General features: G+C 38.8%; 1 protein-coding gene across 9 annotated transcripts in view; it reads left to right on the forward strand.

Annotated features, from left to right (window-relative positions):
• DYM (dymeclin) overlaps positions 1-16,132 on the forward strand; it is a 152,094-nt gene that overhangs the window by 26,655 nt on the left and 109,307 nt on the right. For all 9 annotated transcript variants that reach the window (XR_010370549.1, XM_064438144.1, XM_064438143.1 and 6 more), the window contains one exon: positions 6,622-6,694. Coding sequence is in view for 8 of the 9 variants with exons in the window: in XM_064438144.1 (XP_064294214.1) it covers positions 6,622-6,694 (73 nt within the window). In the remaining variant the exon portion in view is untranslated. The remainder of the gene's footprint in view (positions 1-6,621; positions 6,695-16,132) is intronic.

Here is a 16,132-nt window from a genome sequence, read left to right on the forward strand (position 1 = left end):
TGGAATAAACCGTCTTCCTTTGATCATACATGTGAAAGAGAATGCTTTCAAAACATGGTGAGAGCTTTTCATTACATACTGACTGTTGTCTTCTGCTGGAATTAAACATTTGTTAACAAGCTGTTGGCAAGTTACAGGTTCTTATAGCAAAACAGACCTCTTCTAGAGCAGGGTTTAGGTTGTTTGGTTTATTTCTTCTGTAAAGACTTGTATTAAATTTAACATGGTCATTTGTTTGCAAACTTAATTTGGCATTTTTAAAACAGTTTTTCAGAAGTGATGCTGTAGGACCTACCTTAGCTTTAGTAATTTTCATTCAGCTTGAAATGTGGTAATGCTCCTTTTCAGAAGAACAGGATGGAATTGGGGTGAAGCTGACCACGTACTACTGTAGGAACAGTGATGTTGCAATTATTTAGTGTTTCTTTTCACATGTTTCATAAACCAGCAGCAGCCAGGGAGTGGAATTTAGTGAGGGAAGGTAACAGTAGTATAGTCAGAACTGATCCATTGAAAAGGCAACTGCTAAAATTTGGTTAGTGGGGAGTAGTTTGTACAAGAATACAGGAAAAGGCAAAGAACTTAGGCAGAGTGTTCAAAAATAAGTGCATCTCCAGGAAATGGAGCATGTGTTACACTAGGTGAAAGATGGCAGGGAAGATGCTCAAATAACATAGCTGTTCTCCTTCTGCTGTCCAGTCCTTTTTGAGCGTGAATGCATTTGCATTCAAAATCAGTTTGATTACAGCAATAAGAAAGTCATGACACTGTCTGCCACAGATCTTCGTGTAGCACCATATCAAGATGCTCTTTCAGAACACATGATGGATAGTGCCGGCACAGGAACCTTGATTTCCTTTACTTTGTTGTAAAGATACCGTTGAGTTTGTAATTATGTTGTTTATTGCATAAAGCCAAAAATGGTCTGGCAAAAAGGACTGGTGTCAGAATGGTAGCACAGTGCTAGTGGATTGTGGAAGAACAACCAAAAGTGTCTGAATGTGGATTTCCCTCAACAGTCAGTCCAGCAAGGACAGGCGCTGAGAACACCCAGTAGCTGCTTGCTCATTGAATACTGAAACCTGTTCATTAAAATCTGTTTAACTCCTTGGAGCCTGCTGCTGTTGTGGGGAAATCAGACCTCTAGTGCCAAAAGATTAAGTGCTACATGTTGAAATGGTTTAATGTATTTAAACTCTGCTGAGTAGTCTCCAAGAATGAAGTCAGCTAACTGATGCATTAGAAAGTAACACCTGCTTACAATAAGCTATCATTGCAGACTTGCAATGGGTTTATACTTGGTTAAAAAAAAATTGCCCACTTCTTGCTTCAGTGGTAGTGTAGCATAGTAAAATGGATGGAAAAACTGAGACTTCTTGTTGGTTTGAACCCCTGGGATCTTTATTCCTTAGGCTGAGAGTTCCTTGCAGTGTGGTATGAAAAGTGATTGTCACCGGGGTAGATCCATGTTTATACCATGTCTAGTAGCACTTGAATGTAATTCACAGTGACGTTTATTAGCGATAACTTTGTGCGTATTGGTGGCAAATGTACTTAGCAATTATCTTTGAGCAGATTGTTCGCTGAATGTTCTTGATTAGGAAGGTAATTGTGTGTGGTCTGCTGGGGAGAGCAGGGGATGGAAGCAGGAAATGAGCTCTTCCATGGCTCTCCCCACTCAGCCGTGGCTCAAGTCCGCTGCTGCTTTTCCATTGGTTTCCACTGGAGATGGTCCTTGTGACCTGCTTCAGTGGGTTGAGGTTCATAATGTGCTCTGTTTATATAGCCATTGTTTTTTGCTCCTAACAAGTCTTCACACAGGTTTTACTAAATATATATAGAATATGGTAATAAAGTGAATGCTTGCCTTATAGCTTTTATACTTAGGTATCGGAGAAGTGAAGTATCATTAATGGTGTGTAATAAAATGCTGTGTTAGTGTGTATTAAAGTAAGCAGAAAAATGTGAAATGTTTTTGGTTTGTATATTCATAATTAAATCAAGTAGCTTTCTTGATTTTCTTAAAATTATTTGGAAGCTAGAGCATGCTTTCTTATTGTGCAGTTTACCCAAATTTATCATGACTTTAGTAAAAGTTGTACATACTTAACACTGTCTTTGAACATGCTTTTTGAAAATGTAAGTTCTTAGCTGTCCTTGCTGCCTTTTCATTTCCGAGAGTTTTATATTATTTTACTATTTTTCAATTGTGAGCATGACAAAACAAACCTTATACAATACGTTAACATTATATAATTAGTACAGTAAAACTTGCATGCAGATAAAAGCTTTAATACTGTGTCTGAACTTTGAAGTACTGTTTGGTTATTTTCTTAATGGCTGGTGAGTAGTTATTGGAAAGAACAGTTCAAGCAACCGACACCACAGACAACCTCTCTCTCCTGTGATCTGTTTTTGAATGCCTCGTTCACTCATGCAGCCGTCTGAGAAAAGGTTACAGTTCTTCTCGGGATCATCTTAAAACTGCTTTGGAAATCACGGTGTGGTGGTGTTTGTTTCCCTGTTTTAACTATGAGCACCACTTTTTTTTTCCCTTCTAGTCTGAGGATATATCCTAGGACTGTGTTCTCTGAGGTGAAACACAGCACCTGGGAACTCAGGATGCAAAACTGCAGTGTCAGCACGTCAGGCTGCTCATGCCGCTGTCAGTCAGAGCATCAGCACCTGCTCTGTGGTATTCTGTGTGGCAGGTAGAAATGTATAGGGTACAATAGTAATGATGTATGGAAAAGATCCTTGTCACCCACTGCTCAGCAATATTCCTGTATTACGACAAGTTGCATCTGACATAGTCACTGATTATTTAGGATTTTTGATAACTGTCTTATCTGGAAGAAATCTCCTCCCAGGTTTCTGCAGTTCATATGCTTGCACTCGATTGCACAAAAGCTGTGCAGTTGTGCTTTGTCATTAAATCTGATTATCGAGGTCTTTCATTTTGCAAAAAGTTTGAGCGCATGGATATGTTGTAGCTTGTCATTATAAAGCTGTAATGAAAAAATTGCAGAGGATCGAGTTCCCGCTTACAGCATTGCTTATTGATTTCCTTCAAGAATAGTCCATTAATAGGAGTTTGCTCCTTTTGGCAGTTTTCAGATGGTTCTTTAGCCCAGGAAGTGCATTTTTTGCCTCTTCATCTGTAACTGGGAATTTACATACAACTTGGGAGGATATTGCACAATTTTGATTGTAGGAAAATCCTTATAGAGGCTTAAACCATATTCTTTAAGATTCCCCTAAAAAATCCTGATAGTAATAAATCCTGAGCTAGACTTGGCATATACTGTTCTGAAGCTGCAATTAGTCTGGCTAATGCAAACCATTTATCTCACAGTGAGGTTTCCGCTGTCTGTATCCCATGATTTCTGTGTGATCTATAACTGTCCTGTGATTGAGGCGTTAAGAAAGCATAGGCTGTGTATTGTATTCTAAACCAAACCATCGATTCATTCAGCCGCTTCCCTGACCTGTAGTAGGAAACTTTATTCATTCTCTATAGAGCAGGCTGGTGATAAAAACTTCTAGGGACTGTATTTGATATGTTATAGCAAATGAGAGGACATAGAGGAGGGAATAAATAGGAATACCTTTACTGCAACCCTTAAATGATTTTGTGAGTGGTAAGCTATCATATAAAAGAAATGAGGATGGCAATAAGTTTATGTACTCACTGTTAACACTCTGAAGGGAAAGTTGGGAGCTTTTGAGAGTCGCCAGAGCTGAAGATGAAACCACAAAACCCAAAGAATCTTTAAGTCTGCTGGTTGTGTAATGCATTGAGTGAATGAGGCTTTAAGAACTGTTTTATGAGGAACAAACTATTTCATTACTGATGTCCAAGTTCTGTGTGTAGGAGCAACAGGGCAGGGAAAGCAAGTAGCATCTAAGGTGAGGCTACACTTTGCTATGCTTGAATCTCTTATTAATGTCAGGTACATCCAGCTGCTAGAGCAGCTCACATCAGGTCGTGACAACGTAGTAGTTAGTTCTTGAGAAGACAGACTGTTTTACTTCTGTGTTAGACCTTGTGTCATGGCCAAGGATGGAGCTGGGCTGGTTTTACTAGGAGTGGAGTCTCCTGGAGTATACTTTCCTCTGCATAAGCCATTTTGCTTTTGTAGTGTCTGCTAATGCAGTATCTAATGTACATCGCTTTGAAAAAGTTAAAACTCATTATAAAAGTTAAAACACATCATTTTTTCTATTAGAAAAAACCAACCCACCAAAAACACAACCCAAACCAAGACCCACCAAAAAACAAAAAAACCCCAAACCAAAACAAAAAAAAAAACCCAATGCAAGTAATCCTCACGCTTGAGGACTGAAATACAGCTGATGAAAAATAGTGTTTCAACATGACTGGATGTTTTATAAACTGTGTGCATTTGCAGTTCCTTCTGCGCTGCCACAGAGTTTAGAAGAATGCACCTATGATTCCTCTCTCTGCAAGTCTGCTCTAATCTTATCTGGCCAGATTCACCCTTTACTTATTTTCCCCAAGGCTTTACACATGTCTTTGATCCAAGTATGTGATCTATTAATGTGAATGAGTATTGTGTGTGTTGTCTTTATCCTGCTATTGAAAACGGCATTGTGTATGAAAACACATAGTGTTCCATGTTTATAGCTCTCTCTCACGTTATAGATTTGGCATGTGTCCGCCTCATTGTCTTGGCAAGACGAGAATTAAAGAATGCATGTGCCTCAATGGGGAAAAGGATACATTAATTACTGTAGCTGAATGACATTGATTACAGCAATTTAGCTTTCTCTTTTTAAAAAAAAAAGAAAAAAGAAGAAAAATAGTTTGAGAACAGAGCAGGGAAGACTAACATCTTCCATTTTACATGATTGTGCTAACCCAGTGTGTTCTTGCTTTATTTTGAATGTTGTATGGGGAAAAAGCCCTCTTTCCTATTCAAATAACATTATTATCTCTTCAAATGAGTTGTGTATATAACATGGTGGAAGAAATGATGCCCTTTAAAATGCTCTCACTTTATTTTTTTTCATCCTTTATCCTCTTTCCTCTTCTCTTTTTCCTCAATTGTCAAGAGAAAAAATTAGGTACCTTTTGGGAACTAATAACAGTCTTGCTTTATAAGCATTTTCTAGAGTCAGAGGACCTTAGGAAACTGTCATGGTCAAGTTACTTTAGAATACATTATCTGGGCTTTATTATTGGCGGTGGTTTCTGTCTAAGGTTAAATACTCCTAGCAGTTCTTCGTCTTTACTAACAGGAGCTGCATTGTGTTACTTATGGGGGATTCTATATAAAGGAAACCGTGTTTCCGTGATAAAAAACTGATTTCCTTTAGAACGTGCAGTTCACTAGGTGACAATTTTTAACGTGCTTTTAATAAACCAATTGTGGAAAGAAATAATTTTGCTTTATTGTGAATATTCCCTCTGGTGTGCTTCTTAAAATTGAGCTCTGGATTTTAGAACAAACTTGGGTTAAACACAGTAACACTGCCATAACCTGGCTATAATGTTGTGTTTATTGCAGGATGTATTTATTTGAAAATACAAAATAAACAAGCATTTGGGTAATCATTGTGCTGTAATGCCTATTGGGTGATGCAGGGGGGAAAACTGTGCCTGCTCTTAGGCCATTCAGCACTATAAACCCCTGCACTTCTTTGTGTTGTAGGCTTCTCTTTATTATTTTATTTTGAAAACAAAATCCTAGTAAGCCAAGAGATTTATCTTCTGTTTATTTTTAGTATTATATGACAACTTCAAATGGTTTAAAAAGCTTTTTCCTCAGTAAGTCTTGCAAGTCTTTTGTTACAGTTGCTGTTAAAAATTGCAGTGCTAATGTAAAATACCACCAGTTTTATTGCTTAGAATAGCCGAATTTTTAAAGTAATTTTTAATCATCCTGTGCATTTTGTCACATTATGTATGGTAGAGAATAATTTCTGCTCACTTAAAATGCACCCTGGAAATTTGTGAATTCTTACTTGTCACTGAAATGTGTAAAACCTCGTCAATAAATAAATGTGTATTCATGAAAAAAAAAGTGTATATCTAATTGCTTAAGAGCAACAATGATGTGTACTGTAGGCTGCATTAATTTGACAGATCGCAATTTAGCATATTGCTCAGTGTACATTAAGCAAACGGAACTGTTTTCTATCTGTCTCTGCTTATTCTTTACTTGGGATTAAAAAAAGGGCTGGGGATATAGGCAGAGTGCAGGGCGTTTTGAGAGGAGACTTGAACTGAGGACCAGTGAGAAGTCGCTGGTTCAGCTGTTAGTAATAACACCTTTTAATAGGAACGTGGGTAAGGAGTAAAGTAAGGCTTGATGTGCTTAATATTAGCATATTCCTACAATACCAACATCTCATTTAATTTATCAAATTGTTATTAGTTGTTTTATAGGTAAAAGGCTTGGCATCACTGTTTTGTCTGGTGATTATCCCAAGCGCATTCTAATTCAGGAAAGAATGCCATCTTCTTAAACAGATGGAATTTAACTTCTAGTGTTTGTTCCTTAATGAAAATATCGATTGTGTGGATCTATGTGTTTAAATCTATGCTTTCTTTAGGTATTTGAAAATCCAGAAAACCTTTGGTATGCTTCTTTTCAGGAACAGAGTGTGAAGACCTCATAGAAGAGTTGCTGTGTTGCCTCATCCAGCTCATTGTTGAAATTCCCCTCCTGTGAGTTGTCTTTTTTCTTTTTCTTTTTCTTTTCAGCCTCCTTATATAACATGAGCATTTGAGAGAGCATAAAACTTGAGTGATGGAGTTAGTGTGTAAATACTTGGATTTGTATGCTCCCTGTGACGGTGCAGTAGTGGTAACGGTAACCTGCTGGGAGTAGCAGCCCTTAATATTCTGTTAATGATCAGCATCTTACACCCAGTTCAAGCCATCAGCAGAAGTTATCCTGTTTTATTTTGTAGGAGCCTTCGTGTTTGATTTGGGTACCTCTGTCAGCGCACAGGCAGTTAGTGCTACCTTTTGGCTGGAAATGGTTGTGCTAGTTGTACAGGGAAAGGTACGTTGGAGGTGTCACTTCCCCTCTGGGCGATGCAGCAAGGTGCAAAGTAAAGTTCCTTTTCTGCAGTTATGTGGGTTTTTGAACTGCATGTGCACTAAGTTAGTCACATGACTTATTATTCTAATATCTGAAATAGTGGCAAATTGATGTCTGAAGAAGAGAAAAGAGGAATGACTAAGTAGAATGTTTCTGTAGATTTGTTTACGTGGCTCTTTTTCGTGCATTTGCTGTATGTGATATATGTTGGTTCCACATGTCGCTGGGATATGTGTCGTGAAACATACCTCAGTATTACACGGAGGAGAACGTACTTTGTCCTTTGGAAATAAAAACGGTTTTTGACACCTGTCCTGAGAAGTTTGAACAACTTTTTTCTCAAGATAAACTTTACCCAAGGTAGTGATAAGAGTATCTTTTGTCTTAAATTGCATCGTAGTCTGTGCCTAAAAATGTAGTGCCCCAATAAGAGCATCACAGCTTTGAAGAGAGCTTCAGATTATCTGTTATAGTGTAGTATATAGCTCTGCTGATGTCCTGGGTTTTGTACTTTGGATTGTTCTTTTGGTTGGAAAGCTGACAAAGATGCAATAGTTTTTGAAACATTGCTCTCATTAAATACAACTCTGTCAACATTACATGAGGGTTTGGGTAGGTAGTGTGTAATGAATTAGTGATATGATTTAGAGTGTCATTCTGCAAAGCTTGTCAGGACTTCCTGTAACAGATACACTTTTTGTTTGGAGCAGATTAGAGGAAGTACAAAGGGGTGAAAGGACTGCGATATATGGGCAAGTTCATAAATCCTGCAGGGTTTTATTTTTCTTTCCTGGAAGTCCCAATGTGTGTGTGGAGTCCAATATCATTTATTCTGTTTTTCTGGCAGAAAAAACTTTACAGGCATGATTGTTCTTAACCCTTTTCAACAATTGAACCTGTCAGCATCTCTGTTTCTGTGTGAATGTCGTCGCTGGGAATGGAAGTAGCTGTTGAAAGCACTTAGTTTACTATACAATATAGTGATAATAATGGCTTATCAAAAACAAAGTTGTAAAGCCTGTCTGTAATCTTTAATGTTCAGCCATATCGAAAACATACCCGCTTTTCATGAGAGAGAGATATGGAATATTTTGGGGTATTTTTTCTAATAAGTTTTCTTAGCTAAATTTTTCCTGACATAGCATGCTACTGAACTCTTAGTAAGATACTAACAGTTTAAAAAACTGTATATTGGCTTGTTTACCAGCATAATATGTTTAACAATTTGATAAAGCCTTAACTAATGATTTTGGCCCCATGTGATCAAAGGGGGGAAGTAGGGTAGGGGAAAGGCGATACAGAAAAGCTTGCTTTCTCTAATACACAGTCCAACTCTGTCCTTAAAGATGTTAGAAGGCTGGGATATTTTTGCTTACTGTCATATTAATATTTTTTCAGGAGAATGATCTGCATTATTTTAGTAGTGAGCTTACTTTTTACTTCCCTCCCTCTCCCAGATCAGATTTACATTATAAATTGTTTCCCTACATTGTATCAAGGGAGTAGTTTGTTTCTGTCTTTAGCTGGAATAAATCAAGAAAATTACAAGCCTAGCATGTAAATGTTGGGAAGGAGTAGATTGAGCGGAATACGTGCAATATTCAAACTTGTAATGATTTCTGTAGCAGGACTTAGGATCGCTTGCTAGAGGATAGGCAGCTTAGGCAGCTTTGGCAACTTAGTGTCACTGCTACCAGAGTGTCTGTCTGTAAAGCTGCTATTAAAGATGAATTTTTGTTGTGACAGACCATTAAAATCTCCATGCCGAGCCTATCTTTGAAGCATCATTCAGAATGGCAAAGTTTTTGTTACGAGCCTTCAATAGCCTTAAATGGAGGATTGTCACAATTAGTGTGTCCCTTGGGTTCTGTAGATGCATTTTCATGAAGGAGTGGATACAGCTGGCTGCTGCTGTCTGAATATATTGCTTCTCTATTTTTCTCCTTCACTGAAATACTAAGATTATTTTGGAAGTGTAGACCACCATCTCCATGTTGAAAACGTGGGAGCAGAGGTACCTGTGCAACAGTCCCACACTCCTTGCTTTTGAAATTGGTCTAAATGCCATATCAGGTGCTTTTTGGTGAAAGCGGTACACTTCAGAGGTACTATAATATTTTCCCCTCTCTACATATAATTTCAGATGTGCTGTCTTTATTTTTTTTGCAAATGTATTACTGAAGAGCAGACAGCATTGCTGGATGATGCTGTGTAGATACTGGTATGGAGTAGTGAGAAATATGTGATTATAACATATATCCTGTTATTCTTCACTGAGTATCACACTGTGAAGATGTATATGTAAGACGACCAGTACTGTTGGGCGGAGAGCTTAGGATACCTGTGTATTCTGCAGGCAGGTGTGTAACCTTAACCTGTGTTCCAGACTGACTAAGGGCACAGGCACCAAGTTTGTGAAGGGTCGAGTCTTTCTGTGGCGTGGGCAGAGCTTGGTCACCTCTGAGCTTGCTCTGTGAGAAGCCTTGGCAGAATGAGCTCACGTCTGCCTACAGAATAACCTACAGACATACTTGGAAAATGCGGGTGGGCCGTCTAGCTCAAAATTAATGAGGGAGGTGTGAGATGGGGAAGCTGACAGATAGTAAGTTTGTAACCCATCTCTCCATATCCCTTACTAGGAAATATAACTGAAGAACCAAAATGCGTTGATTTTTGTTGGGAAAGGCTGCAGAGATGTGCAGCAAGGTGTATTTAGGAGTGTGTCAGAATTGTCTACGATGAATTTAAGGAACGTTTTGTCAAAGTTAGTGTTGGGGAAGGCAAATGTGCTTTAAGGCAGTTAACACTCACCATAGCTAAACCTTGTTGTAGTAGGGGCCATGGGACTCTGCAGCGTTGTGGCTCTGTACCCGAGAGTTATTAAAAAGATCTTGAATTACCCTTTTCAAAAACAGGCTCTGCTGCATTGTACAAAATGCCATGGAAAAAGGGTTTCACATATTAACATTTAATTTTAAGAAATTTTATAGAAACTACAGCATTATTGCTTTTCAAGAATTAGACTTGTGCAGTCCCTTATAAAGCTTGTGTTATGGTATGTTGATGTTTGATTTATGGCTCCCCTGGGTATGTTATGGATACTCTGCTTTTCCTTTGGTTTTGTTAATGTTAGCACTCAAGGGTGTACATTAATGATTAAAACTACATAGTCAGCAAAAAGATGCAACTTCAGGATTTAATTGTATGACTTCTATGTAGAAACTATTGCTAACATTTTGTTGCAAGATAGAGCTCCCAAAGCTTTAAATTATAAAGGCTTCTTTCAGCAGCTTGTTAAGAGCTGGTATACATAACCGAACATCTGGTTGTTATCAGTACATTTTCACTTCATTAAAAACTATAAATGCATATGGAGGAAAAATGAAATGCTGTGATCTAGTTAAATCACTGTTAAGTAGCACCCTGTGGTGCCAGTAGAAGTCGGTTGATATTTCTGTTGCATTCCATTATTTTCTGTAGTTAGTTGGTTTGGGTTGTGTCTTAGTTACTTCCAAACTTAAGTGTTAACAATGTTTTGACTTGTTTAAGGATGCTCACTATGTTACCTGGGGGCCTAAAAGTTGAAAGCAGGAGGAAGAAGGGTGACATAATTGATTATAAAGCTCTACAGAATCATTGCAGTGTGGGAACAATGCCATGTATAGCTGATGAGAAATGATAAGGCTTTTTTTCCTTGCTAATTGAGTAGCGAAGAGGTTAAAAACTGTTTTATCTCCTATTTCAGAAGTGACATATTTTAATATTTTTGTTACTTTCAAAACAATAGGTCCGAATAGTGTTTTTTGGCAAAGAACTATTCAAGGAACTTTTATCAAGATTGTAGTAGCTCCAGTATTTGAAGAGCTGTTTGACTTCAGCATTTTTGGCAACTTTGCCTAATCATCAAAGGGAAACTTTCATTTGTTGAAACTTAGGTTGAAGCTAGCAAAAATATCCAAACTGAAGGACATTTGCATTGCTGCACTTAAGATCCTCAAAGTTTGACTATTGTGCTCTGTGTAGGAGGGATCTGATGAGTATAAAGGGAGTGTTATTTTCTGCTGCAGGTGGTGGTGGTGCAGCAAAGAAAAATATTTATTTATTTGGCAGATTTTCTTCATTACTCTTACGTTTTTCTCTTTTCTAATGGCAGATGTGTGGCCTCTTAAGTGTCTAATGGTCCTAAGCAGGAAAACCTTTATCTGTATCACATCTTATTCTTTCTGATCTAATTCTATGCTAATTTAATTTTTATTTTAGACATAGATCAGTGTTTCTCAATGACCTGTCTTTTCACTAGGCTAGTTTTAACACACATTCAACTTGTAACAGACTTTCTAATCCCAGAGCATAGTATCAGTGGTCTGTTATGTTCATCACAGACCACACTGTATATTCAAGCTCCTAAAGATCTGCTTTCTCTGTTAGTTTTCAGCCCTATTTTCACAAAAAATGCTGGATGCGTCTTGCAGAAACCTACTTGCTAGTGTTTGGGTTTGGTCTGTGGTCTGGGCAGCAAAGACACCTAGGCACTGAAGTCGAGCATATCTCTTTTTGGCACCTTAAAGAGTTTGCAGGCTGTTTCAAATCAGTGGCAGCAACCAGGCTGACAGGAATAAGCCTTTTTTCTTCATTGCCTAGGCAAGCATGAGACCCAAAGAGATTGTTGCCACCGCTACATCAGGATGGCTCCGCTGTGAAACCAGCGGCTTGCATTTGAGAAGTGGTGTTACAGACTGTGGAGCGGGTCTACCTTTCACGCAGGCTGCACGGCTGGAACTCAGGACGTGATTCCTGTGGTCTGGCTCTGTCCAGATATCTGCCATGGTCTATAGTAGCTCTTTGAGCACCTGGGTCATCATCTCTGTGGCTGCCTTTTCTCTGGGGGTTGAAAGCTACACAAGGCCAGTTGTTTGAACTGTCCATTTTTATGGGTATTTGGACTGCTCTCTTGTGTTCTGTTGTTCAGAAGGTAAGGTCTTTCTCTTACAGTAACAGGTATTGCTAACAAGACTTGTTGGTATGAAAAGCAAATACAGAATAGTATAGATCCGCTGTGCAACATTTAAAAGTCCTAGACTTTTCCTAACATTTTTAATCTGTAGAGGGAAGAGCTGAACGCCAGTGAGGCAAATGTACGCAGCCACAAAGTCTCCAGATGGTTTAGGAGCAGATCTGGGAACAAAGGGTCTTGAATCCAACTGCCATTTTAATCGTTTAGGTACCCCCTTCAGAATATCTCCATCTTTGGTTGTTTTCTCACTCTCATTCTGTCGCCCAGTCAAGAATACCCAGTGCAGGGGAGATGCAGTCGGAAATGTCAGAGATGCTCTGCGCTTCCGCTCAGTGTTTCTAGAGTGCCCCTTTGGGACAACTCCCAAATGTCTGGAGTCAGCCGTAATGAGCATAGCGCGTTATTGGCTGCCACGGTGCGTATTTGCCATCAGTGGGTGTAAAATTAGGAGTGATTCCAAGAGGAAAGATTACGTGCACTTTGAGTTGTTGGGCTTGTATCCTGAGACTGATAACCAGATACTCTACTTGCTTTTCAGTTTTCAAAACTGATCCTATTCTCTGGTGACTCCTCTTTCACCTTTCTGGTGGGCCCTCAGGAAGCAGGGAAATGAAACCTGGTTCCTGTATGATTTGAGAGTTTTTGTATGAATCAGCCCTGTTGGCAACTCTCCTAAATTAGAAAATGAGCTACCTTTTAACCTTTCAGTACTCGGAGTAGACAGCCCTGGTTGGGTGAAAGTTCAGGAAAATATTTAAACAGGGAGGGTGCTCGGTCTAGTGGTTGAGTTGAAATTCAGAGTTTTGTTTCTGGCTGTTCAGGCTGTTTGCTCTATAGGTGTGAAATCATTTATGAGCTCTCAGCCTCCGTGTGCTAAGATATAGAAATGGCTGCATTTCATGGAGTAGTTAAAACTGTTTACAACAGCATGTGCCTTCAGAGTGGTAATTGGAGTTTCTAGCTGAGGTTTTCCTATATAATGCCTCTGTGCTTCATTCTGGGTCCTCTTTCACAGACCTCTCTCTCTTGCAGGCAGCGAGCAAAGCTGAACGATGTTGCGAGTGCGGAAAGCAGTTGTGAGCGGTGCTTGGTGTTGGAGAGAAGCCCAGCAGCACCAGGGTGGTGACACATAGGTAGATTGTTGGAAGTTCTCGGTAGTTGATGCTGATAGAAGGCCATCCACATGGTTTTGAATGGAAAAAACAGATGCCAGGATACTGGGGAGCTGAGGTTTTAACAGGCCCGTAGTTCTTGTTCTGTGGGGGGTGATTGCATCATTTGGAAACAGTAGGTACACTAACGCTGCTACCTTTACTTAGATAAGCTGCTGGTAGCATCAGACTCCTGTGAACTGCTCTGTTGCTTTAATTGAGTCTGCAAGAGCAGACAAGAGTGTGTTGGCTTTTTGTATTTTCCCCACAGGCTATGACTGACAGATGACCTTGCTATTATGATCTTCACATTTTGGTCTGCTTCAGACTCCAGCATTTTCTTCGTAGCTCAGAGGAAATCTACTTTGAAACCTAGTGGTGTGTCGTGGCATGGCACCAGTTCACTACGTGGTACCATTTAGTGCTCACACTTGTCTGTGCAAGCAAGCAATGGCAAGTGTTCAAGCTGTTGCAGTTGGAAGAGTTATTGCTCAGGCAGGTTGCCTTAATTGTCTGCTTGTGTGTGCTCTTTTCCTGCTTCTACCACAAAGATGATCTTTTTTTTTTTTGTTAAAGATTACTCTTTTGACCGTAGTCTCTTTCAGACATTTGGAACTTTTAAAGTGCAGTATCATTGTGATATATTTGAAATAAGCATCTGTAAAAGGACAAGTGGTCTTGCTCCAGTTCAAGCAGACAAAACCTTGCAAGGGTATGATATGCAGATAGATGGTCTAGTGCAGTTCTCCTGCCCTACATGCCTGGAAGTTGATAGCTCTGATGGAATTTACAAATCTGCCACCACAATTAATTAAAAAAAAATTTTAAAAACCCCCAAAGTTCTTGATGGAAGACTAGGAGACCAGACCTTTCCAGTTTGTGTCCTGGAAGAATTAGTTACTCTACCAATTCCTTCTAAAGCTGTACTTCTTTTAAGCCTAAACGCAGCACTGCTTTAAGCAGTATTCCCAGGGCCATAGGTCTCTTGAAGAGGATCCCAGGATCTCTGCTATCAACCTGACAAAAGGGATTAAGATGGAAAGTGTCGCTGACTTATTAGAGTTTTTGTCATTTGATTTTAATGCGGTGTTGTCCAAAGATTACTACTATGCAAACTGTATGTTGTTTAATTTAAAAGCATTTGTTGAAATGATCTGGTACCGTTGCTTTTGGAAGGAATCCATTGACATATCAACTGTTTCTCATTGAAATGTAGATACTAAAACGTGTGTTAAATACATGCACCCATTTATGTTACTGTAGCATCTAGGAGTCTTACATTTTGGAGCTCGAGTCATCATTATCTGAAGAATTAATAATTTAAGATAATCACAGATATGTTACGTCTTTGCTTTAGAGACTAAATGTGTATATATAACTTTTGTTGCCAGAAGTCAGTTTTAACTTCGGTGTCATATTCAAGAACCTGGACTTGTTATTCCGTCTGGTTAAAGAAAGAGGAGCTTGCTTTGTGTTGCTCTAAGAAATGTGATACCAAGGAGGAGAGCTACTTTAATAAGGAAAGAACCCAAATGCAGGAGAGAAATGATTGCCATGATTTCTAGAATTCAGGCTGTACCAGGTGGTTCTCTCATGAAGGAAGTGCGCCTTAAGAGGGACAAAAGAATGGTATCTCTTAGCTTGTCACCTGAAATGGGAATATGTCCTCCAGTGGGAAGGAGAGAGAGAAAAAGAGGAAAAAAATTGAGAATAACTACAGAAATCTCCAAATGAGAAAATCCAGATGGAGAGGAAAAAAAAAGACCTGTGTACGCTTTGGTACCTTGTTCTATGAAGCCCATTTGCTTGGGATGTGAGGTTTATCTGAGTTCTGTGGGTTTTTTGTCTGTTTTATAAGACACTTGGGAAAGGAAAAAAAACCAAAACACCCACAGAAACTCAAAACATCATGCAGTTCTTCTGGGTTTCTGAAATAAATAGCTAAATAATTTTGACATGTAATTGATACATGAGTTCATTATTTCTAGTTTCCTCCTTATCTGCAAGCAAACAGTTTTCAAAGGAAGTTAGAGATCAGCATAAATTCCATGTAAAGTCATTCTATATGACCAATAGCTTTGAATAAAATAAAAAAAAAAATTCAAAACCAAGCCCTCCTATTCTGTAGTCTCTCAGTATAAATAAACAATATTTTCTTTGAAGTTAAGAGGTTCCTGGTATTTCTTGTGACCCTTTAGAAATGCTTGAGTTTCAGAAAACTGTTCATTTGACCCTTGGTGGAGAAAATAATTTTGTTCTGAAGCTTTATCCTTGTGCTGATAAATTAAGGGTGACTGTAGCTGAGGGGTTGCCCCAGATATCACGACTCTGGTTGTGTTTATGTCAGAGCAGATTTAATTTGAACAGATTCTACAGGTTGAATGGAATGTTTCTGCTGCCCTGACTGGGTTTCTAATAGAAAGAAAATAAGAATAACTCATGAACTAGAGCCATGTGAATTTAGCTTTTTTCCTTTTTTTTTTCTTTCAGAGTTATTTAATGGTACTGAAAGCAGATCCCTTCTTCCCCCCCCCCCCCCCCCCAAAAAAAAAAAAAATGACTTAATACACTACAGTAACCTCTTGTGTATTTTTTCACACTGAATCTTATAAAAATAGAGAAGAATTTTGTAATGACTCCTCACATTTGCTATCCACTTGTATGGTTTGCCAGAAAACCAAATAAATGAATGACTGAGGTGAAGGAAAAGTGTACTAGACTGACATTTCTTGCCTCCCAGCAAAGTGACCCAGCTGTTTTGGATGCCGTAACATGTCATGAAGTCAGCCTCTTCATTCAGCAGCTCAGGGCTGGAGACATTATTGTTATAGTCTCAGCGTTGGTAATGATAAGCTTCTGAATTTTTTTTCTAAAAAGCATTTTTCCCAAGCTGT

The sequence above is a fragment of the Phalacrocorax carbo genome, chromosome Z (genome assembly GCF_963921805.1).
Source record: "Phalacrocorax carbo chromosome Z, bPhaCar2.1, whole genome shotgun sequence".
NCBI classification, from domain to species: domain Eukaryota; kingdom Metazoa; phylum Chordata; class Aves; order Suliformes; family Phalacrocoracidae; genus Phalacrocorax; species Phalacrocorax carbo.